Here is a 25,820-nt window from a genome sequence, read left to right as displayed (position 1 = left end):
AGCCATTCACTACACCTGGACAATATTACTGTCAATTACTTCTGAAGATTAAAATGAAGCTTTTGGGAAGGTTTTTTGGGGGAGGGTGGTTATGTTCTTAATTACTGGAATGTAGAAAGTATACAGTGCACATAATACTTAAAAAAGAGCTAAATTATTGTTAGCACTTGCCTTTTCAGAATAGACTGCAAACTTGAAAGGCAAATAACAACAAAATGGGGCATTTTGTCCTCATCCCTGGTGGTGAAATTGTTCTCTTGTGTTCCTGTGCTCAGAAACACCTTGTACTTTGCTGGTCACCTAAATGAGACCAGATGAGAAAAGTACATATTGAAGAGGAAAAGTGATGAGACATTAAAGAACGTGGAGTATGGTAATGGTTGGAAAGCATGTAATATAAATAGACAGTTTAGAATGCGTGTGTGTGTGATGGGGATGATGCAGGAACATTCAATACCTGGAGTCATCCAAAACACATTTTCCAGCCACGCTAATAGGAATTGTTTCAATTTATCGGCATTACTTTGCTATCGTGAAGAAAATGTTTGACCTAATCGAAATAGAAAATGCAGCTCTTTTATTTTCAAAACTCACTTGTTAGGAATTCCAAGCATCACTGAAAAGTAGGTCATAATAAGAAGTTAATTTTCCTTTGTGTTTCTTTTTTTCCACCTATTGTAGGGTTTTATTAGAACGGTGTGTTTTCAAGAGGCTCTTTGAAATGAAGTCTTTCGGACTGGCTTTCACTGAAATAGTTGTGTGGCCTTTCCAGTCCTGCCAGGATAGTTATACAGGGTAAATATTATGTGAAAAGTCTAATACTTGTAGAAGCCAGATCCGAGGGAGGAAAAATAGGTTGTTTATTTCAGTTTTAGGTACTGTACAGACAAAATTGAATTACCTTAAAAATCAGCACGAATAATTTATCATGTTAGTTAGGTGCTTTCTTCCTTGCCATGTCATCAGATCTAATGGTTCTTTCTTAATTTATGACAGAAATACTGTGGAATAAGGTAAATGTCAACCGTAATGATGCTGTTTGTTATGATGAAAACACAGAGAAGGAAATTATGTTTAATGCATCAAAGCAAGATATTTCAAATAGGTTATTTCAGCTACCTTGATTTAGCGTTTCTTCTGGGGAGAAAGGAATGGAGGAAAGGTGAGGAATTCTTACTGAAAATAACAGTGGGAACACATGCATCATAAAGAATGGTTGAAGACTCTTAGATATGGAAACATCCTTCTCCTCTATGGAGATCTAACTCTGTCAGAGACTACTAGACACACTAATAGCCAACCGTGTAATGACAAATTCATGCCTTCTGGCATGGAGAATTCATGGACTCTTCATAAAGAGCAGTAATTTATGCAGGTCTCAAATTCAGCAGTCATCTCTCTCTACCTGGATCTTCATTTGGTTCAGTAAACTTCTTGTTTGTCGGAAAACCTTAGCACCAATAATCGTATTGGACAGCAAATCTTAGGCAAGACGAGATTTATTTTTACTGAGAATTGTTTTTTAGAAGTACACACACACAAAGTAGCACACACCATAATTCAAATATCATATTACAACAACTTGTCAAATGTTTCTGGGGTCCTGATATTAAAAATGTGTGCAAGTTCACAGGTAAAAGTAGTTTTTTCTCATGTTGCTGCCTCTGCTTGAAAGAGATCAGATAGTGTCCAAATGCACCTAGAAAAGAGTGGACAGTTTTAGGGGGGAGTTCCCTGTACGGCAACTTGGGTGATCCAGATTCTGCTTTGGATCTTATGCCATACAACCTTGGGAATACGTGTGACTTCCTTGTGTCCTTTCCCGATTCTCGCTGTTATTGTGGAATCCGAGCGTGCTGTACTTGTGGTGAGGACCGTCTCGCTGTGCGTTTGCTGCTCTATGTGCCACAATGAGATCTTAGTCTTGCTAGAAATCACAACGCTAATGACAACTGCTAGATAAAGATGCGATACAGAAATTCGTACAGCTTTGCCAATGCCAGTTTAACTACAACGTTAAATAACTAGTAATGCTGGCACTATTTGTCTTTTACAAGTAGTTGAGTCATATTTTTGCTAAACCACCAAGTTTAACAGGCTTCCTGACAGTGTTTTCCAAATAGGTAGAATAATCTAACCTGCGGGGCTTTCCCCTGCTTGAACCATCACAGAGCAACAGTAATCCTGGTTTTCAACACTAGGCTTTTCCAGCTATCCCTTCCACTACCCACAGAAGCAGAGACAGAGCTGATTCTGGTCTTGCATGATGTGAAGCAAACAGACAGCATGTGGCATTTCTGGCTCAGCGATGACTTCTGACTGGCCTTTCTTTTACTGTCGCAGCTGAAACTCTCCGCTCTCCTCTCAGCAGCAGCGAGGATGTGTAGTGGGATCAGTTCAAATGGTTTGCTCTTGGCTGGCTCTTTCTCTCCGTGTAGCATCCAGGATAGTCAGAGTCCTTCAGTTGTGACACTAAGAGACTACCTGAAGAGCTGCTGGATCTGAACCGTGACTCCACCATGCTCTGCCACCACGCTGCTCTCTTTTCTATGGATTCCTCTCCACTATGATGCATCACATTCTCAAATGTAGTTTTCTAGCCTTCCTGGCAAGCTCTCCTCTGTGCACACCTTCCCCAGTGGCTGGTGGGTTAGGTTTAGTGCCTTCTCCACACAACATCAGCAGCCCTTGTTCTAGTTATAACCTGAACCTGTGGCTACAATGAGCCAAAAGTCTCGAACTGGGTGTTAGGAAAAGAGCTAGGTTGAGTTGGACAGACATCAAACAGAAAATATACATGTCTTTTACCAACTGCTAGGAGTGCCATCTCTGCATTTGTCATTCATACACTCCCCAAGCTTTTAGACCGGCGTGAGCACTTGCTGAAGTGACTGGTCAGCATCTGCCATAGAGGATCCATAGGTAGGACTGTAGCCGTGGCTGCAGGTGTCAGCACACTCCTGCTTCTCTTGCTTCCCCTGCTGGCTTTCTGCATCATTTGTGACTTGCTCTTCACCTGGCATGTTTGTGCTGTGGCTTTGGCAGAGTGTCTTGCATCTATTTCACCCTTTTATACCTCCCAAAGGGAAAGGAAAGAAGGGATAGGGGGAAGATGGCAGTAAGAGCCATGATTGTGAAATGTGGTGAACAATAGGAGGAGGAATATTACAAAGTGCCAGCAAGAGAAGAGAGTGAAACTGTATGTATAGTGTTGAGGTATAGTAAGGCACCTTCAGGAGGAACCAGGACAGTCCTGGAGGCAAAAAAAACCCCAAATCTGCAAAGCGGTGAATAAGGGGGAGTTTGAGAGATCCTCAGAGATGGAGAGCAATGAGCTGGGTGCTTACAGAGACGGAGAAGGATCTGGCATTAGGAGAATTTGGCTTGATACTTAGTACTTACGGGGCAGATGAAGCAAGAGAAGGGAGACAGCTTTTTTCCTTCTGTTTAGTTTTCTTAAGTTTTGTTTTTCTTTCTGTTCCTATCATACCAAAGAAGTTTTGCTGCTATCAGGCACTGTGTTCTCCCTCCAGTAACACAACAGCTTCTAAGTGAGGTACATAACTGGTGGCTCAGGGAACACAGGAGATCTGTAACACAAGTTTCAAGGGGGTCAAAACAAACCCACCTCACTAGCAGTCCCTGAGAATCACTCTGGAAACACCAGTTGCTCTAAGGGTTGACTTGAGGTTAAAGGATAAGAACCAAACTCTTCACTGAATTCAGTAACAATGTAGTTAAAAACAAACAAACAACAGCAAAAACCCCAAACCAAACAAAAACCCAAACCCCACCACCACCACTTTGAAATCCTTGCTATGCACTGCACAAAGGTTTTTTGTATTTATTCTGCCTTGATTCTGATTTGGCATTTGTTCTTTTGTGATAAGATATTCAAGGCCACAACATGCACTGTTCTTTGAAAGTGCAGTAAATATTTAATGTTCTGTTTATTTGTATAATGGCCAAATGAAATTACTTTGTCTGTTTGTCTATCTGCATGTGCACATACAAACTCACTTTTGCAGATACGCACACATTTGCATGTTTAAGCTATGGAGAAACAGAATGAAGGAAAGTGGAAAAAGGATGTCATACTTTGCATTTGAAAAATAAACCAATCCTCAAACTATTTGGATAAGCAAAGGCAAGATTATCTGTGTTATTCAGAAGTGGTGGTGGAGGCTCAAGAGCACAGGTTTCACTCCAAGTGTGACAGGACAGATGGAGTCGATGTCTGGTCCACTACTTAGAATTTGAATGGTCCTATTAACCTCAACGTATTTCATTATACCACAAACAGCCTTAAAGTTGGCAGTAGGCTAAAGCTTTCATTTAAAGATTATTTGGTGGTCACTGAAGCAAGTCTATTTCCTAATGGGCAGATGTCCTCTTAACTAAAGCCCTCCCAGACGGCTTCTTGTTTGAAGCCATGCCAGGTAAAGCAAAGACTGAGTAGACACGTCAACTGGAGTCACCTCTTGGAGCTTCCCCGGAGAGTCCGGGCACCAGCTCAGGGTGCATTTGTTTGGTCTCTTGCTGGATCTGTCCATCAGTTGCTTTATATCAGCACTTCAAGAATGCATTTATTTGTAAAAAAAAATAGCAAGGCAAGGTGAGGGATATTTGTCAGTTCATGTTTTCAAAACAGGGGAAACTCTGTGTTATTTAGATTGACATAGCACTGTCAAATGGAACTTGCTGTCCTATATAAATTAGGGGTGGAGACCTGTAGTTGCTTGTCTTATTATCCCAAAATATTTATCTGGGCAGTCTTGGGTACATCAAGTCTTAAAGCTAGGCAGACCTTCTCACAGTCTACATCATAATAACCATAGGTAACAAAAATTCAGCTAATGACAACCTTTTCTTTTTTTCCTCATCACATGCAAATTACGATTTGATCTGCGAGTTACATCCTTATGGGGGGATCTGGTTGCCAAATCTGCTTGTTATCCTTCAGGGTCGTAGTACTGAGGGTGTTACAAGGCTCTGCATTTCATCTATAATGGTGACAGATCAGAACTTCCAAGTATTGTCCAAAGAGAGGAAAAAAGCATGTGCTTCTGTATAGCTACCAAAGAAATATGGAGATTCACAGAATTACTGTTGATCTTCCCCCGTCAGGAGCATTTATTTTAAAATAATCAACAAAGACTCAAAGACCAAGAAGCAGCTGTAGTGGAAATGAACTATATATCTATCTATCTATATATATATAGATATATATATATATAGATATATACTAAATGTCCAGAAATAGAAACCAATCTTGGCAATAGTAGATGTGCCTTCCTGGCCCTTCTCCCATGTTCAGATGGCATCAATAACAATTTGCATATGACTGTAGGGTACTTGTGATTGATGGTTCTTTCCTGTAACACATGATGGGTTCTTTTTAATCCCAGGATGCTTTAAAGAGTCAGTAAGGATCGGGGGTTTCTCAACAAGGCCTCAAAATTCTTAGTGTTTTCTAAACTGAGGATTAAAAAGTTATAATTTTCCAAAGGTTTCCATTACATTTCCTATTCTGCCTACTGTGTGTTGTACATCATTAAAGAGTACTGCTCTGACATGCCCCCCAAAGAAGCGAATTAACATTTCTTGTGAACTTGCTTCTTCTGTAGAAAAGTAATAATAATTCGAGCAGCTCCAAAAGTTTCTCAGATGAATCAGAATTTATTACTTGTAAATTAATGCCCATTACACTAACAGATACTGTGCATAAACTGTCATTTATAGGAAAAAAAGCGCCTTTTCTGCTGTTATCAATAACAGATCCGTGACTTGCACAGAAGATACGGATAAATGCAGCACATGAATGATATAATTTGTGAGACGTTTGCTTCACACTGCTCATCAGCTTTTGTTCTCTTTATATATCTTTCCTCTTGTCTCTTAAAGTCAATTTTGGTTGTGATTTGTTACAGCTCTTGGAGGACAGAGAGCCCATTCTAGCTGTGAAAAGACGAGCCTTGCCTTGTGCTTGGGATCTGTCTCGACGCCTTTTGAGCGTTGCTGTTTTCAGAGCAGTTGTCACCTGCTTAAGCAAAGTTGCTGGTCGTTTGTTGTGATTTTTTTGGTTTTGTGGGGTTTGTTGTTGTTTTTTTTAACATTCAATTATCTTGCTCCTTAACACTGATTTTGTTTGTGCTTTCTTAAAAATGTTATTTGTTCCTCTTGAACTAAATCCTTAAATTTTGTAGGTAGAAAAGTGTGCTTGCTAACTAGTCTCATGGCTGAAAGATGACATACAAGTCAGGAGAAATAAGCAAGTTATTATTCTATATGCTAGATATGATCAAGTTATGAACTTGACCTAAGTGCTATAACTACAGAGGTGCCTTCAAAAAAGGTTCATTCTGAAAATAAGTAGTTAATTAACCTCTGTTTAGACTTCTACAAAGACCACCAGGTCTTACCAATGGCTTATGTGAGTTTAGGATATAACCACTATGTTGGAGCAATTATTTGACTTCTGTGTCCTGTTTCTAGTGTGAGTAGAAAAATCAAAGTCAGAAGAAAGTGTAATAAGACATAAAGTGGGTATTTAGTTTATAGGAACATACTTAACCTCTCTGTGCAATTCTCTGTGTGTGTAATGGGGCTAATGTATTTAACTACAGCATGAGAAGTATGTGGATTAATCGGTTAATGAATTCATAGCACCCTGAGCATGCAAAGTGTGCTCTAAACGTTTTCCCACAGAAATTTCTCCACCACCTAAAGAAAGAGAAAGGAGAGAAGAGAAAAAAAAAAAAGCCAATTCATTTCTTCACAGATTGTGAAGAATTCATGAAGAACACAGATAATTAAAGTCATATTAATAGATTTTTAGGTCTTCATTTTCCCCTTGAGATCAGGTGTCCCTGATTTTTTTTTTTATTTTATAATTATTATTTTTTTTTCCCACTTTTCACCTTCAAGCAGTGTCCCTGACTCAGTTGTCAAACACCGGGACACAAAAGTGCCCACCTAGCTTTGAACTTGATACCTGCGGCGGAGTTACAAGGTTAACTAAAAGGGATGGGTGCATGTTTTGGTTTGTGGTGTGTGGTGGTGGTGTGTGTTTTTTTTTTTCCTTTGTTTTCAAAAAGATCTTCCCCCTCCTCCGCCTTTCCCTCCCCAAATGTATTTTTGGGCTGTCTGCACTCCTGCCTATGTCTCTTCCTTAGTCCCAGCTGAAGATTTCAAGGGAGGCGAGAGCTGTGTTTTGTTTCTCCCTTGTATTGCAGATAGGGGGAGGAGGTGGTTATTAGAGAGAAGCGCTCTCGCTCGCTCGCTCTCTGTTTCCCCCTCTCTGGCTGATAGCACTTATCTCTCGCTGTCTCTCCTTCTCCTAGGTGATCCATTTCTAGGCAACGTGCTGGCTGGTGCTGGAGCTGCCAGCTCTCTCTGCATCCCACCAGCAAAGCAAGCTCCGAAAGCAACCTGCAGACCATCATCTGCTTTTCTCTGCCTTGCTCCGGGCACTCCTCCTCTCGCTCCCGCCCTGGACAGACAGACAGACAGCACGCTGGGCTTCATTCGCAGATTTTTTTTTTTTAATTTTTGTTTTTCTCCTCCAGTTGTGGAAAGCATTTTTTTTTAAGCGAAGGGTGGGGAAAAATCTCTGCATTACTATCTGCATTACCTTGAAGTTCACTTTGTTTTTTGGCCTCCGGGGGGGGGTGCTTTTCCTGCAGGAATCTGGTTGCTGGAAGCGGCATCGCCCGCTCTCCCATTGCCCGCTCCTCCTCCCTCGCTCAAGCTGAGCTATTTGCTGCGGGCTCCTGGCGCTTCCCTGGCCAAGAGGGTTTGTGTGTGTGTGCGTGTGTGTGTGTGCGAGCGTGTGCGTGGTGTGGGTTGGAAGTTGCCGTGCAGCAGCCGGGACCGAGCGGATCCCTGGACCTGGCTGAGGATGGGGATTGTCTGACCAGCAGAGGCGTCTGCTGCCCGCGCCCGGGCTGGATGGATTTGCTGCCGGCGCTCCCAGCAACTCTGGTGCTGCCCAGGAGCCCCCCGAAGTGACGCGGGGTTTCGCCGAGGGGAGAGGCGCTCGGAGCCCCCGGGTCGCCCCCTGCCCAGCCGCGGCTCTGCGCCAGCCACCGGGATTTTACACGCTCCTCAAACTCTTGGCTTTCCTGCGCCGCGTTATCCTCCGCGGTGGCACCGTTTGGCGAAGAGATCTGTTGTTACAAAGCCTGGATCTCCGGAGGAGATGGAAGTTTTCTCCCTCATCCTGGTCGTGTCCGTCTGTTGGACTCGAACCTGGAAAGCGGCGATTGCAGATTCAATCATTCATATCGGTAAGGGGCTGCTGCGTCTGCTGGTGCTGCTGGACACTTTTCCAGTTCTCCTTTGCAACCTTCCCTCTCTTGGCAGGGTTCCCTCCCCCCGCAGCCCCTGCACTCTTTTAGCCCTTGATCGCTTGCCTGTTTGTTTGTCCCTCTCTTGTAATTTCCACCCGAATCTTAGGCGTCCTCTTTTTCCCATACCGCCCTGGGGAAAGGTTTCTTGGCGGCGGGGTATGTGCGTGCTTTAGACCTTGAGGTTTTGTGCGGCTGATCGTCTGGGGGGGCTCAGGGCTCTGGCACTTCCCCGCTCCCCTCCCCGCAGCCTTTCAGCTCCAGCTTGCCTTCCTCCAGCTCCGGTTCGCCCTCGGGCGGAGGGTACCCCAGTCCTCCCCGTATTTCCCATACCACCCTGACCGCCACGCAAAGCCCCCTTCCCCCCCCTTTTTCCTTCACCCCTCCATCCCATCCCGCCTTTCTCTCCCGCGGCGGAACAGGTGGTTTGGCAACGTGAGCTCTTCCCTTTCTGCGGGGGCTGGGGGGGGTTCCGGCTGCCCCGGGGGCCCTTACCCCACCGGCCGGGCGGCGCCCGGGGAAGCAGAGCGGCCTCCCCCGCCGGCGGCGGCTGCTGCAGGGGGTGCGCTCGGGTGTTGCCCGTGTACAGCGCTGCCCGCACCCCCAGCCGGAGGGAGAGGCTGCCGGGCTTCCCCCCTGCCCGTCCGTTCCCTATCCCTCCCCGTTATCCGGAGCCCTTCCCCGACCCAGCAGTTCTCGCATTCCCGTTTTGTTCCGGCGACTGGTCTCCCCCCTGCGCCGGCGGAGGATGCGCGGGGAGGGGGAATCGGGGCGAGCGCTTCCCCCGCGGCCGCTCGCCCATCTGCAGGCACCGCACGCAGGCGGAGCGGGAGCCGGGAAAGGCGGGGGCGGGCGGGCGGGCGGCCAGCGCCTCCCTGCCCCGGGGAAGGTGGGTTTGGAGGCGGGGGGGCCCGCTGGGGTTTTGGGGAGGTCGGCGGGGCAGTGCCGGCCGTGGGGCAGCCGCCGTTCTCCCCGGGGCTCGCTTTGTAAACATGTCTGCCGGTGCCTGGCGTGGGGATCCGCGGCAGGTTTCTGTAGAAGGGGAATAGCGTTCGGAAAGCCCGGCTGCTGAGAGCTTCCCTGCAGGACACCGAGATTTGGCCGGGGATGTGCCAGCCCTTCGTGTAGCCCCCGCTTCCCGGACCCCACGGGCTCCTGCGCCCCGTGGGTACCGCAACTTTATAGGGGTCAGTCCTTAGAACTGTGCGACTGGAGCATCAAATACTGCACGGGGGAGGCAGGGCTGTGCGCCCTCCTTTTAAAGGGAGAACGACTTTTTGAATTTTTTCTTCCTAGTTGTAGACTGTTAAAGCGACCCTAGGAGATAAGAAATCTTCAGATTTAACTTCTTAGGAGCTTGTAACTAACCCATCAAATCTTAGCGTTTGGGGGGGAATTTTGAGTGTGTAGCAGATGAGTTTCTTTGCAATCCTCTGTCTTCCACCCTCCTGGCTGATGGAGTGTTGCTGGGTGAGCTGTGTGCCTTTGCATCAAGGGAGATGGCAGCTTTTCTCTCTTCATATTAATGACAGTTTTGCTTGTTTATATATGATGGACGCAACACATTTTACCCCTGTTTTTTAAATAATGCTGTTAGTGATTAAATGCATCAACACAGTAAATCCTCATCGAAAGAAAAAAAAAAAGCCAAAGTAGTTGCTTCTCACACTATTAATTTGTCTTGAGAGACAATTAGTATAGTTGACAAGGAGATTATCTCTTTTTATAGACTGGTTTGTGCTGTCATGAAATTGGTAAACTGATTTTTTTTTTTACACGGAGCTTTAAATCTACTAAAATGAATACACTGAAAATAAACGACTTGAAATTAGAACTATTTGAACACTAAATGGGCTGACAGCTAAATATTCCAACTTACACAGCTCACAGATGAAAATTCTGCCCCTAGTAACGCCACTGTGTGTTGTGACCTGGATGCTTTGACCCCCTTTTGTTTTCTTTCACTCTTACTGAGTAAACTTATGTATAAAATATTTAGAGATAAATAATAAGCTGTACATACTTGTATGGGTTAGCAAAAGCAGTAGCAGGGTACTCTGTGAGTGAGCTAACTGGAGAATAATTCATAAAGCCAATGAAGAAAACAAAATGCTCAGTACAGGGGAAAAAGAATATTATCAGAGATAGTATAGATAGGCAACAAAATAAATGCATTATCTTTTTCTCACTCTGCAGTGTTAAGATATGTGGGAAATATTTTCCCCATGTTTGGGAGGGGCAGGTGGTCATAAGAAATGATGTTACCTGTGCGTACCCTTCTTCTTATACATGTACTTTTTCAGTATAACTGTCTTGCTTGCCAACGTGTCATTTGATGTGTCAAGGGACACTTTCTTTATTGCATTATGTTATCAACCATCTCTTGGACAATGACAAAAAAAGGTTATAGTATAGTGAGCAGAGATGAACAACTTGGTGATGGCAGTGGGAGGGGGACGGTGACTGGTGTTGCAATATGCTTTTTTGTATTTCTGTCTTCTGAATGGTTACAGCTGCTGCTTGTGATCATTAGAGCAGGTCTGTGGGTATGTAAATGTTCACATTTAAAAAGAAACATTTTCCTATATCATATTCTAAACATTGGCAGGGCTGTTTATAGTCTGCATGTTTCTGCTGCCCTGCTATTATAAATAGGAGCTGGCAGTTCAGAAAGACTACATTAAGCCCTCGTGTGAAAACGTTGAAATGAATTGACTCTGCTGTGATTTTCCTTACCCCCATATAAAACCGAAAGGGGCAGGGTTACCATGTCAAAACTGTGCGGTTCTGTATGATGCTGCTTCTCTCAGCCTGTGCATTGATTGAGTAATTTCATCAGCCCCACATTACTTGATTGCTTAGAAGTTTCCTAATGATCTGTATGCTGTAGGAAGAATCTGGAAGTCGTGAGTGGAATGGCAATGATTTTGTGTTTTATGAGGCTATTCAAAAAGTCGCTCTGATTTATGTAGCTCGAAAGCTCCAAAGTCTTTGAGATTAGCCACGCTGCCTGATATTTTCTTCATACATCAGCCATCCCACACTCCTCACTCCCTAAACAGTAGTTTAGAACAGTGGTTTAATTAAGCAGGGATTAGGTGGCATTCCTTGTCAACTGCACAATTTGGGTGTGCTTTGTATCTTCTACAGCTGATGGTCTCACGCTTTTATATTTTTGTACTTTGTGCTCATTTTTTCCCTTGTCATGTACATCCTAATACATCTGTATGCGCACATGGATTTCCTATTGTGCCTATAGAAATATATGTGCAAATATACGTGCATTAGGTGCAGCAAAATCACCCACAAAAGCCGTCACATAGTATGGTACAAGAGTTTTTGCCAAAAAAAATACGCTGAAGTGTTTTTGAAGGCTGAATGATTGCAGCAGTGTGCAGCAATAGCTCAAGTACCCTGATTACTTCAGGGTTGTGGGGTTTTTTAATGCTTATCAGTGATTTCTGTCATATGCAGTCAGTTGCATCCTGCCCTTAGTGTTTATTTTCAATGGCAAGTTCAGAAAGATATATATTATATAGTTACATATATGTTCTTTAAGTTATACATATGCTTTTATATATATATATATATATATATATATATATATATATAAATTGTTTTTTTCAGAGGGAGAAGATGAGATTTGCATTTCCCTCACTCCTCTCGCGTTTAGATTTTGCAGGCCAGGACTCTGCTGCGTTCCTGTGTTAGTCAAGTTCCCAGGATTGCTGGGTCCTGAGTTCTTGTTCATACTTTTAAGCTGCTCTTTACCACGGGTAGTAATACGAAGGCAATTCCAACGTGGGGTGTATTGCTTACTACTTCTGTTGATATTGGTAGTGCCCTTAAAATGTATAGTTTTTCTTAAGGGAAAGGAAGGCTTTTAGCTTGGTGACATGCATGTTTGTATTTCTTCTTGTAAGCTGTTATACTACAATGTACCTTGGCTTGTGTTGTCCATTGGTAACAGGAATTTAATTTGCTGTGCTCTTGGTAAAGCCTCATGAGAAGGTACGTAGCGTATGTCACTAATTGTTCATTACAGTTATTCTTGAATATATTTTGAAAAGCACAGGGCGAGCGAGCAAAACAACTTGATTAAAACCAAATCTTTGTGTGCCTATAGTGTGTACAGATAAGTGTTGAGGTCTGTGTTCTCCTTGCTCTGGAAGCGCCAAGGTTCCTTGCTTATTTTAAGCATACATACGAGTGAAGACCTGGAATAGAGCATGTTGTGGCTTAGCAGCCAATAGGTTTTATTAGTAACTATGTTGTGCTTAAATGCGCAGCACGTGTGCTATACTCTGTCTTTCTATGTGCACTATTTCTTCAGCTCTCTCCCAGGAGCTTAAATTTGTGATAGTATTTCAGGCCCTGAATTGTGTTTTAGTCGTAGTTACTCTGCAACTGCAGAGGGATCATTTTCCATGCCACATATTGCAGGTTGGTCTCCTCCAAAGGCGCGTTTGCCATTATGTGTCATTGCTTTCTGGAGTGTTTTAGTGATCACCAGGGTGATCCGGAGTCACTCCTAATCCAGGGGAGTGGCTTAGTTGAGTTCAGAAGTTTTTTAAACTGAGCCTATGGATTGCTGACTACAGAAGGTGGCTCCTTTTCATGTTCTTAAATAATTCTTAGTGTTATTTTAAGTTCGTCGTCCTTGATAAAGACAGAGGAGAAAGCCCAGCCATCCATTTTCAGGCAGTATCCTAATGAACGCCTGACGTGGCGATCACTGCTGTGCTTTCACATGACTACTTATGGATGCACAGAGTCTTTATTCTCAAAATGTCATCTTTGAAAAAACACACTGGAGAAAAATCTTTTAAGGCTGTGACTACATAAACCTACCAACTAAGGTTCATTTAACTTAATGAACAAAGGCATTAAGTATGGTTCTCTTCCACTCCCTGGCCCTGTAAAGCAAGTGCTATTGGCAAGAGATGACTTTTGTAAGCCATTAGGTGACTCCCTAGGTATAGACTTGAACTTAAATCATCTTCTTCCATTTGATATATAGCTATATATAATCTGCCATGACAGTCTGGTTTTTGCTGAAATTTATTGGAGGCTTTTCTCTCTTGAGATTTGTATCTTTACTCTTTGTCACTGCTGCCCTGTTGCTTGATTATCTTTTTACAGCATGCTAACATTGGGTTTTAAAATAGTTTATATGAAAGAGTAGTTGTATTTGGCTATCAGTTTCTAGTTACTTTTCCTAATTACCTGAATTACATGGTAAAACTCTCTTCATCTACGTGCTTTCCAAACATAGTTTGTGTTTTATATCTTTGGTGTTTAAAAAAAAAAATAGATACAGAAAATTACTGTTGCTTGGACTTAAAAGTGAACACTAGGAAAATGAAATAGTGTTAATTTGAGCGAATATGAGAAAATAATCAAACTCAGAAAACGTTGTGTAAGTGTAAATTATGATATGTGATAGCTTGGTGCGAAATATTGACTTGAGGTGATGCACTGGTAATGAGGGAAATGAGGATACCTTTGTGCATCTCTGAACTCAGCTGTCACTGGTTTTTCTTTCTTTAATTTAGATTTGAATTCCAGAAGGAATAAGGTATTATCTAAGCGGGTGAAACTGGGGAAAACCTTTGAGTTCAGAGGCAGGCTTGGCATGCCTGTCAAAACCTGGGCGGCTCCACATCTGTGCATCCCATAGGCCTTGAGTCCAGTTCACGGCTCTGGTTGTGGTGACGCCCACCTCTGGGAACCCCAGATAACCCGTTTGGTTGTGCTGTCTGGAAGCGCCAAGAGGCAGGAATGACAATCACAGCCCCGCAGTGAAGCAGAACGTGCGGTTTGCTGCCAAACCAACGGATTGGGTGGGAACTGGGCACGAAAGCTCCTGTTTCTCCAGGGCGTTTTGTACCCTAGACCTAGTAGCTGGGCTTCTGCGATACAGATGCAGCTCCTTTCCTTCTGTGATGTTATTTTGCCTCTCTGCACCATCTGCTGTGTCCACCAGCAAGTACAAGTTGACCTGTTGCTTGCGGCAGTTACCAAAGCGTGAGCTACATTGGCCTTTTTTAGAGTAATGCTGGCCGTGGAGAGACTGCATTGGGGAAGGTGCAATATTGAGCTGGTGCAACGTGATACACGGCACAGAATATGTGCTAAATGCATGTTAAGTGTGGTGCTGTGCTAGTTAAACCATCCTCGACACCAGGTAGGGAAGGCCTGGGCAAAACCTTCAGGGCACAGGTTTTAGCTGACTTGTGCATTTGAAGCAGCACAGGGAGAAGAGGACAAGCTTTTGTCCCCCACTACAGAGTAGAATTTAATCGTGTAATCTTGATGCAGAGGTGGTAATTTAAAAATAGAGACTGAGATGGAAGTATGGGTGGGGAAAAGGTGTCTGTCTTGCTGGATCTGTCTGTACTTCAGTCTCTTCCTATGAGCACCAGCAGGGCAGTTTCTTGTGCTGTTCATCATTATAGGAGTCGGGCTCTGTTTTCTGGTTATTGTTGGCCAAACGGTTATGTGAGAGATGGTAGAGTAAGGGAAAGATTCTCCTGTGCCTGCAACCGCTATAATTAATAGAGGTTTATGTGACTTGGGGAGTTAGAACTGATCTGTGCAACAGGGAGGACACAGCCTGAAATTGAAGGTTAGTAGATGAAATGTACCGGCGTTTGGATGATGGTTATGAAACTTGGCAAGGGAATGGGCTTGAAATTGTGCAGTGCTGTAATTTTGCAAGGTTCAGAATTTATATCCCGGTTTCAGCGGTGATACACTTAATGCAGAGAAGAAGGTTATTTCATATTCTGTATTGTACCACAGAGTGTAGTTCAGCTGGAGAGCATCGTTCTGCCATCGGCTCAAGGAAGGGGATATTCTGTGAGCTCTACGTCTTGCTTTAGACAAACAAAACTGATAGAAAAAGTCCCCAACCACGTGAAAAGTGGCACTTAATGAGAAAGGGAAGTACCCTAAGTACAGTATTCTTCTGTAGCATTTAGGTGGTAGTGGAAGAGGTGGTAGAAAGACAAATGCTGGAGTTTTAGTCAACTGTAAACTGGTGGATCTGTCGGTGCAGGATTAGATTTGAAGTAGGTTCCCATTGCGCACGTCACTTGTGGAACGTGGGAGGGGAGTAGGGTGGAAAAAAAGATGAAAGGGAACAAGTTTCCGGAGAGTTATGCTGGTTTAATCTGAAAATCTATGCTCAAGAGGAAATTGAATAAGAAAATGACTAAAAATGCAAGTGGCAGAGAAAAATAAGATATCAAAGGCGAGAGCCACCAGTTGTCTCAGTTTCTGTTTCTTTGGGAGCTGGATAATGTTGCTCTAAGTGCTGTGCTAAATGGAAAAGTTCTGAAGCAGAAAGGCGCAAATGTGAAGACATAGAATTTAAATGAAGAATTATATGTGTATTTTAACCTATTAGATAACACTCTCTGCTGAAATGCTAATTATTCCTAATTGTTATATTTGCTTTACCCATGAATAAAATATCACATATCTAATAAAATATGCAGTGAAAATCACTGTAAAATTCCTCTTGGAGTCTTTCATGCAGATTTAAAGGATTTAATCTCTTACTTCTTCATTGCTTTTTAAATCATTAACTTTCTGTAATCAGTTGGATTGCTAAGGCCAATATCCAGTGAACCTAACAATAATTGCTTGTTTTGCAGAACAATTTTTTTGTTAGTCCAACCATATCTTTCTCAGAAGCTTAAATCGAGTTGGTGATTTCATTATAATAATTCACTTGTGATAAATCAAAATCAAATAGCACCACTCCGGTGCTGTGGGAAGTAGCTCTGGATGGGAGATACGGAGAGAGCAGATGGAGCAGCAGACCCCAGCGTTAGGCCTGGATTTGCTGTGCCTTGTTTTAATGTATACAGATATAACAACGACCCCTTTTGCAAATCCTTTTGAATGGAGAATTGAAGACGTGCACAGCCCAGGCTTCCCTGCCTTGGGATCCCGACTCAAGATTTGTCTTGGGGCCCCAGGCCTGATGATGGATGGAAACTTGATTTGTTTTTAAAGCGTACGGGAGCTCAAGTCTGACCGAGTGCCAGTAAAGCTTAGGATCCTGAGCCGCTGACATGTTCTGAACATGTCACTTGTCTTTCTCAGGTGACAAGAGACTATTACCGAGTTACCTCACTGCTTGCAACCAGTACTAAAAGTTTTCTGGCAGTATACAATGGGTTGAAAGCACACAGTGAGGACACGACCAACCAAACAGTGTTAGACAAGGATATTTGTTGTTGTGTACCCTTTGCCTTCTTGCAGTCTTTACAGTCTTCAGCTTAAATATCTGAGAATATTTTTAAACTGTATCATGTGCTAGAGCGTTGATAAAAGGAAGAAGCAGAAAAGATCTGGTTCTGGGTGAAGCTGATGTGGAGTACGGGCCATGCGTTAAATGGCAAGTGAATGGCAATGGTATTATCGGTCATAAAAATACACATATTTTTCCCTTTCACTATTTTTATTAATTTCTTTCTCTCTTGTATTCCAAGTTCATGGCAAGCACTTGTGATGTTGCAATGTTCTATACTCTTAAATATCTGTTGTGTTGGTTTTCCTGGCCAGGAAGAATGAAGGTAAACATACCATAACACAAATATCTGTTATTTGGACAGATAAAGCTGCTTTTTATTTCTCTGGAATTGTACTTATTTGACCTCTTTTGAGACAAATATACCCCCAAAAGTTGATTATCATGCCTAAGGCTGGTCTTTCTTCAGCTCTCCCCCTTGTTAATGTATAGATCCAAGCAGCATTGCAGTATATTCAGTATCTTTTGAAATGTACTATTTGCCACTTAAATTTCCAGCTCCGTGATACAGGTTACTGACTAGCAGCGGGGTGTGTATTTATGTGCATGTATACAATGGATAAACACGCTTTTTCAGTAATTAGAGAGATTATTCCTTTTGACTGAATTTTTCTTTAATTTGGGCTGAAATTAGTTTCTACCGTAAGTAACAACACGGATTTAGGAGGCTTTTTGCTTGCAGAAGTCGTAACGCGAATACAAATGGTGAACCGGCACCCCGCCGTGCCCGAAGCTGTACAAATATGAAACAAAAAGTTGGCTGTCAAGATTTCAAGATGAAGTAAAAGAGGGAGCTTGGATCTCTCTGCGCCTCAGACAGTTCGCACACTACGAGTCGAAGCTGCAAATCTTCCAAAGTCTCTTTTGAGACACGTTCATTCATCCCCGTTTGTGAATGATCTCTGTGGGTACCAAGGAGTGAAAGCCCATAGATCCGTGTCCTGGCAGGGCAGATGTGCCGTGGTTGATGTCCCTGCTTTGGGGCAGGTGATGGCAAAAGTGACAGTGCTGTGAGGTAAGAGGTGATGGGCAATGAAAGCTGGTAATGTGTGCGTAATCGCCGCCTACAACACTTCATTGCCAAAGCGAAGCCAGTTATTTCATCAGCCGCCAACATGTTAGAGTCTGGCTTTACTTAGTGCTGGAACTACCACCTGGTTGTGCGAATGCTCTTGCTCTCTCTCCATCTCTTTTGTTTGGGCAAATACTTCATAGTTTAGTCTTGGAAGGTGTCTGGGTAGAAGGAAAACAGCCCTCTTTGGTAAAGTACAACAGTGTATGTTGCAAAATACTTTGTTTAAAAGAGAGAATTGAATGCAATCAGTGGTTCTGAAAGCATCTGCAGCCCCATTAGGTAGCCTCACAGAATTTCTGCAATGTTATTGGCCAGTTGTACCAATCTAGAGAAATTATTTTTCAACTCCTTGGAGTGGCCGTCCCCTTGTGGAACAGGATTGTGTCCCGGAGATGCACAAGAAACCCCTTGTGGAACAGGATTGCGTCCTGGAGATGCACAAGAAACATGCATCTGCTTGCAAAGGTTGTCTCATTTTTGCCAGTGCTGCAGAGAGTATGGGGGCTGCATCAATAAAGTGGCTGAGGGGAGCGAGCAGGAGAAAGGCTTGACATGTACACTATATATAAGGGGCTCACCAGAATGATGGGCCAGGCTGGTTTTGCAGCACTACAAGATAATTGTAGGGAATAGCAGGTAATGTTACACTGATGTGGGCTGGAAACTGGGCTTGAAACACGTGGGACAGGCCAAATAGAGGGCATATATGTGTGTGCAAATGAAGAAGGTTGGGAAATCCAAAGGAGTGAGGCACTGGAATGACCCGAATATTACTGAAAAGAACAATAATGCAAATGATGCGTTGAGAACAATACATCTAGAAGATAATGTTAAGTTTTAAAGAAACTAAATTATAGATTAGAAAATGGGATTGTTTCTCCCTGTCCAGCCTCTATAGTTTTACTGTAAAGCATTTGATTTGTGTGGTAGATTTTTTTTCTTCTTTTTAACGTAGCTGATAATTGTATCCGGTTACTTTGCAGAAAAGCGAGATCTGCGTTATCTTTGTGTTGCCTATTCCTGCTGTACACAAACAATGAGTACTCAAATGTCATCTTCCACCGCTCTGTCCCCAGGATAACTGAGCGTATTGTGTGTCCCTGTGCCTCAGCGTTATCCCTCTGATGACATAATCTCCCTTTGCTCCTCTGTGCAGCGGTTTAGTGCCGGTCTGTGCCATGGCTGGTGAGTGGGAGGAAGGGACGTAGGCAGCCTCAGCTTCTGCTCCACTGACTTTTGACCTAATTTAGGAGGGTTGGAAGGGAAGGGAAAAAAATGCAGCGTGTTTCTGGATTCGCAGCCTGCGGTGTCTTGTGTGGAGTGAGAGCTCTGGCTTTTTCCTCCTTTTTCTGAGTAGCTGCAGACCTCGTGTTAAAAGTTCGAGCTTGCTTCATTGAAGATGCGGAGTGGTGGGTGGATCTGCTTTCACACTTACCTTGCAGGACGTGTCCTCATTGGGGCTGTTGAGGCTGAAGTCTGGTTTGCTGTCCACACCAGACTTGTCCAGCTCCCATTCCAAGCCACCACCTTGGAATTTCCTCCGAATGAGACATCATTAGAGTTGGGGATAGTAGGTTTTGAAATATTTTTCTGTTTGAGATCCATGATCTCTAATAACAGGGCTCAATGATGTATGGGAGGAGGAGGTAAATACTTCCTTAGGGGAAGGTAGGTAATGATAGCATTTGGAAACTGCTATTGCTGCAAATTATCTTCTGTAGGATTTAGGAGTTAGAGGCTGTTCAGTAAAGTACCTTTTTTTTTTTTTAAAAGCTTTTTTTTTTTTTTTCCTCCCAATTTTGTAAGGCTGCCAAATGTCCCAGAGGCTGGAATTAATTGGCTCTTTGTGTTGTGTCAAGTAAGGAGTACAACTGTTTTCAGAAAATCCTAGGTTTATATGCTCCCATCCAGAACATGAAAGGGAGAGGGAGTCTATCTATATAAACAAGGTCCTTGCATCACTTCATACCACTAGCTTGGAGTAACAAATAGAATATTGGAATCATTGGCGTCTGTGCTTTGGAAGCCGTTCAAGTTGTCCCCGTAACCTCTATCCATTTTGGCTTTGAAGGTGTTTTATCACTTTTAATATTACTGTTTCAAAGGCCACTGCTCCTGATGGTCAGAAGCCAGTGGACAGCAGCACTTTTATGTGGCTCTTTGATGGAGGGGTTTGAGGAGTACATCTTGGAGCCGTTGTAATAAAACTCAAAAGTGTTTACTTAGATGTGATAATGCTCTGACAAAGTGCTACTACCATCTGCTAGTGAGGATTAGTGCTATTTAATAATCTCTATCGTTCCCAGAAAGAGCAGGGGAGTCGTGGTGTGAAGATAAGTCTCACTCTAAATTAGGGTTTTAGTTCAAGGAGTTGCCAAGTCTTTGTGGAGACCACTGCCTACTAGAGATGAGTGTGTCATACTCCTACCACAAATATTTACTCCCTTATTTGAGCTATATGACTAGAGCGATGCCTGTTTTGAACCATTTTCAGCTTGGCCCCCAGTTTTGCAGTAGAATCCTATTTACAACCACTTCTCATTCACATCATGGTAACAATTCAGTGGTGACTAAAAATACAGTTTGTATGGCAAAATAACAAGCGAATGTGCTCACCATGGGTACTTTAAAAGCTTCATTCCTTATCATTTAGCCGAGAAACAGTTCTTAACTTTGTGTTCCAATGGGGATTTGAACACACCTAAACACTCAGCCCTTTCTACACATGAAAGTTGGTCTACACTTAGCTGATCTGTTGCTGGAAATGTTGTCAGTAGCAGAACATCTCCATCCCCAGACTTCTCTCAGCTGAACATACAAAACCAAATCAACGTATAGTGAGCAGAGGGTCAGACAACTTTCCAGCCTATTTCAAAAGCCACCATAAGGTACTGATATCTGTTAGGAAATGCTTTCTGCACCAGTATTGAGGACGTTTTATTCAAATTAATGTACAGCTAAATCTTGCACAACATCTAAAGAGAGATCTAGTAATGACAGACACACGTAGCTGTTGCTCACCTAGTTTAAGAAGGGCTTTTGAGTTCCATATTAAAAGCTGCACATTTTTATAAAAATTCCAATTGAGAAGAGGAACAGTGTGGCCAACTAGAAGCATTTTTGGTGTCTTTCTCTCCCCTTTCCTAAAAATGATTCGGTGAGTCTTATTTATTCACAGTCTCGCACGGACTGTAACTATTGCTCTTAGCTGGCTCTGCAGAGAAGTAGATCATATCCCTCGCGCACCTTTAGCCTAAATCCTTCTCCCTGCTTTGTCCTCAGACTTTAAAGTTTCCCTTCCCTCTTCAAAACTGTTTTATTACTGACAGATTCAAACCATATATGAGCAGGAATGGAACTTTATGAAGAGGGAACTTGCGGTAGGGCTGGGGAGGGCAAGTTCCATGGCATTAATTTACTTCTAGCAGATACGTTTTGACTGACCTCTCTTGTTCCCAGCACCTTGACAAAGAATGGGATGAATTCCAGCAGGAGCCGAGGGAAGGAAGGGCTTGTTCTAGTAGCACCAAAAGTAAGAGATGGGGAAAGGAAGAGGTGGTTTGGTTGCAGATCATGAAATTCTCACCTCCAGTATAGAAAGAGTGAAATGTTGTACAGTGCACACGTTCAGTATCTGTTTCTTCCTTTAGAATCATGGGGTCTAAACATTTTTAAAAACTGTGCAGAAAGATGCCTTGTGAGAATTTTTTAAGTTATTTTTATTTGTAGAAGTGCTTAGAAGCCAAGCAAGCGCAGAGTTCTCTGCCACTTGGCAGGTGCTTATTGCAAGCACTTATCTGTCTGTCTCACCTTGGTTTGGCCCCGTCCTTCCAGACTGGTTTTGATACGTGCAATGACATTTATCATCACAGTACCTGTATTGCAGGCAATACTCTTGGCTGTTTTGGACATCCAGACCTTTAAGATAATGTGACTGTATGTTTGTTGGCATGTAAGTATTTACCTTGGAGTCTGGCATAATGGTAGGAAGGAAAAGGAGATGTTTGAGGCAACAGCTGCCACTGAAATTAATGGCAAAAAAAGTGTACCTTGTGTTCCCTGGTGCTACTAATCTAATAGCATTGCTCAGTATCAGCGTTGCATTGATAGCACCTGAGAACACGGCCCTGTTTTCCATACTATGTACGTAGTAAAAAGCAGCCCATGGTGAAGCTGCCGTAATCCTGCGATCTTGTTGTTGCTTGTCAGCTTCATTTACTTGGTCTCATGCCCCAGGACAATGCTCTTGTGTTCATGTTACCAGAAAGGCGAGGGAAGGCTTCAATAGGAGTTTTAGCCTAAAACTATGTGGAAATGTTTCTGCTTTTATTACCTCTTACTTCTCCCCATCTGTGCAGACAGATTGTATTTATTAGCACAATATAATTTTTGGAGCCAAAATACTTATTAAAATTCTCTTTAAATTGCTTATTTATCGGTTTGCTTCTTTTAAAATAGAATATTGGGTGTACAAATTCTGGCTGATGTCATTTCCATAGTACACTACAGTGCCTTTAAATGGCACTGGTTTGGGTTCTAGGGCGAACGTGCCTGGGCAGAGCCCCAAACTCACTTTTCCTTGGTCTTTTGTTCAGTATACAGTCTGTATTCAGCCGCTTTTATACACAACCAAAAGTGACGAGCAGATAGTTGTTTTCTAAACAATAATCGTAAATTGTGCAGCGAATAAGTTTCTGCAGTGGCACAACAAAGGGTTTTGCATGCGTTTGTTTTTATGGCACGCAAACCAATATTTTTGCCTTCAGCTGCTGACCACTGAGGCTGCTGACTTGAGTACAGCTTTGAAATAGTCTCAGACTTTAAGTTTTTCCTTTTCTAGAAAGATCTGAAAGAATTCGTCATGGTCGCATCTCACCCGCTGAGCAACCCGGACCATAGTGGGCATTTGAATGTGTCGCTGCGTTTGGATGGAACTTTATTCCTGTATTATTTGTTTTTTAGGCAATAGCTCCTGCTGGAACGGTCATCAGGATAAAGACTGCTGGCCATGCTCCTTTTTCTCTTTCCTAACTGGGATGTGACAAAGAGCTAACAGCATTTTCAAAGTAGTCACTGACTGCAACTTCTTCAGGCAGGGCGTGTAATTCATAGCTCACGTTATTGTCATAATCCCCGAGGGTTGTGGTTGTGTGGCCACTAACACGGTCTGATAGATATGAGTATGTGTGGATAGTAGATATTTTTTAGGAGAGATGATGGGGGGAAAAAGAGAAGAAATATTTCCCATATCGCACATCAGAAAAAGCTGCCAGAGCAGTTTAAAAGGAAACGAAATGGCCTATAACTCTCTTCTTACAGATGATTATTTTAGAGTAAACATCATGTCCTCTGTTGCAGAACATTTGGAGAAATAACATCTCTGCCATTAGGCTTGAAATCTGTTCTGTGCCTCTTCAGACTCCGTCTCGCACGACTTCTGAAGTCAGTATGAATCATTCCATTGGATTTATTGGACTTTGGATCACATCTGCGTTTATCTGAATCTTATCTTGTCCTTTTATCCTTCCCTGTTCTCTCGCATCAACTACTTCCTTGCCTTTTTTCTTTAATTCCAAGTCATTAGTAGCTGCCAATACTCATAAGCAGCCTTTCAGTAAAGCATGTGTAGTATTCATGCATGTGTGAATTGAAGGAGACTGATGAGGGAAATCTTCACGTTTCCAGCTTTAAACATAGGTGGAAATCCCACTGATACATTACTCATATTATTGTCATAGTCTTTTGTATTGCTTTAAGTATTTCTGTCTCGAGATGCAAAAACCTTCTGCAGAAGCTGCTTAATGTTCAGTGAGCTTGATGCCTTTCTGATGTGTCAATCACTGTCAACTACTAAAGACAGGACAAGATGGACCATTGGTCTACCCTGATGCCATTTCGCTCCATGCTTTGTCCTTATTTCCACTAACAGGAAAGGAGACAAAAAGTAGTTAATAGTTTAGAAATAAGACTAGAACTTGTAAATGGTGGATTCAATTTTGATCTCTTTTCTGACCTTAAGAAAGACAAACAATGATTGGAGCATATAAGTGAATCAGTGATTAGAACAAGCCATAATGTTGCAGGAATGCAAAACCTGGATGCATTAATGACCTTATTCTATGTTATCCTTCCAGTGTGATTGTTTGTAAGCGATGGAGCAGGACTGTCTGCTCAGTTACACTGAAGGTGGAAAGTGCCGATGTGGATAGTTACTGTTATGGGCAGAAATAGGGGCTTTAGCTGCAGGTTTCAAATATATATGTGTATTTATGAAAGCAGCCAAGCTTTAGCTTGTGTCAAGGTAGCTGCGACTGTTTCATATACTGCTGTAAATGCGTCTCCATGCGTATATGAAACCTGCCCGTTTTGGTTTTACATTGATCTGCTGTTGCAGACAAACTTGTGTTGTTTCAAGGAATTGCTCTATTTTGCATTTGCTCCAATGTTTTTAATTAGTTTCTGGAATATCCAGTTTGAAAGCCTAAAACTGGTGGGCTTTATAAGCTTCTTTTGTTTCACCTTTTCTTCTTATGAAGGTGCTGCAAAAGTATTTTTGAGAACTACAAACCCATTGGAAATATTAAGAGAAGACACACTTATTTACTACCTCATGGCAATGTCTGTACACTCAAGTTCACGGGGTTTGCAGCATCGTATACTTAAAATATTTGAAGGGATTAAGTTCGAATAAGCTTTCAAAAGTTCACAGCTTATTTTAAAGTAGTTCAGAGTCTCCATCTGGAAGTCGTGTTAAAATAATGAATATTTTTATGGTATTTTATGTCAGGCCAAGTAGTGTCAAAATAGCATTTTTTTAAAAGTTATCCAGCAATTGTAAGTCTTAAATGTTAAGCATGAATTCATATTTTAGGAAGATTTGGATTGTTTATTATGCTGGCTGGATTAGACAAATTCTATTGAAAATACTCATAGGAAGAAATGTTAGCAGTTGGCGTAGAACTTGAGCGTTAGGAACATCTTCTGAGCAACCCAGGTCAGGTTAGTAGCGTACTTGAGAAGCAAGAGTAACGCTGTGGATAAAACACTTGGGAGACCCCCATAGGGTGGGTATTTTTTACTTCACAAATTTTGGCGTGATGTTGCACAAGTGACTCATTGTGTGAATACCACTATGTGCAGAATGTTGTTTTGCATTTATTGGAATTTCGAAGGGAACTTGGAAAAGTTGTGGATCCTGAGCAGGTAACCGGGAGCCAGGGCTGCAGAACAAAAACCTTTTCCTCCAGCTTTTCTGTGTCACTTGGAGGCACATTTAGAATGTTCTGTTCCCTCTCAATGATGTGATCTGCAATACATAACTAATGTGGTATTGCCAGATCCTGACAAGGTGATGACAGCATATGTGTAAAATGTTTTAGTGTGGCAATGGCAATACTTTCTAAACTATTCATACACATATTTACTTACACAGCCACATGCAATCACATATTTTTACTATTTTGTTTCCCCAGCAATGTTCAGAGGGACAATTTACTCGCACCATTGTTGAAAATGGACTATTGCTCTTATTTCAACTGTTGATTATTTGAAGACAATATGATTATTTGAACTGACAATTATTTGAAGAATGTCCCCATTTCTGATTGCAAGTTTGTTACAGAACCGTGACCAATCCACGTACTGATATCAAAACAAGTGGGAGTTACACGTAAAGAAAAATAATTCCATGCTGTACTCTTTTTACTAAAGACAAAGAAATTCTATTGCTAGGCATCTGTTACTTTTATAGCTGAATGAAAACTTCCTTGTAAGATGTTTGTTTTCCTCTCTATCTTTTGTTTTGTTCTGTTCTGTTTAAAAGTGCTACCTCAGCTCAGACTAAGGCTTGAGTTGTTGGCTCTATAGATACCTGCTGTCCAAAATGTTGACGCTGTTGCTATTGTAGAGGGTAAATGATTCTTTCTGGTTACCGATGCTGCTTTTTCCTGCATACCAAGTCATTTTCCTTCTGTTCCAATGTGCATCTGTAGCTCTTCTTCTGTGAACAGTTCTGTATTTGTTTGCGTAATCCTACAGTGTTTTCTGATAGATTAAGGAATTAATTTGTCTTCTA

The 25,820-nt window shown here is 42.4% G+C and overlaps 1 protein-coding gene across 2 annotated transcripts in view; it reads left to right on the top strand.

The window, feature by feature from the left end:
- Positions 1-8,200: 8,200 nt before the first annotated feature.
- The window catches only part of GRID2 (glutamate ionotropic receptor delta type subunit 2), a gene marked incomplete at both ends in the record, with an annotated part of 552,228 nt that continues 534,608 nt past the window's right edge, over positions 8,201-25,820 (top strand). For both annotated transcript variants that reach the window (XM_082050631.1, XM_082050630.1), the window contains one exon: positions 8,201-8,288. In XM_082050631.1, the coding sequence (XP_081906757.1) occupies positions 8,201-8,288 (88 nt within the window). The remainder of the gene's footprint in view (positions 8,289-25,820) is intronic.

The sequence above is a fragment of the Streptopelia decaocto genome (genome assembly GCF_964273445.1).
Source record: "Streptopelia decaocto genome assembly, chromosome: 4".
NCBI classification, from domain to species: domain Eukaryota; kingdom Metazoa; phylum Chordata; class Aves; order Columbiformes; family Columbidae; genus Streptopelia; species Streptopelia decaocto.
This window is presented reverse-complemented; position numbering and strand designations above follow the sequence as displayed.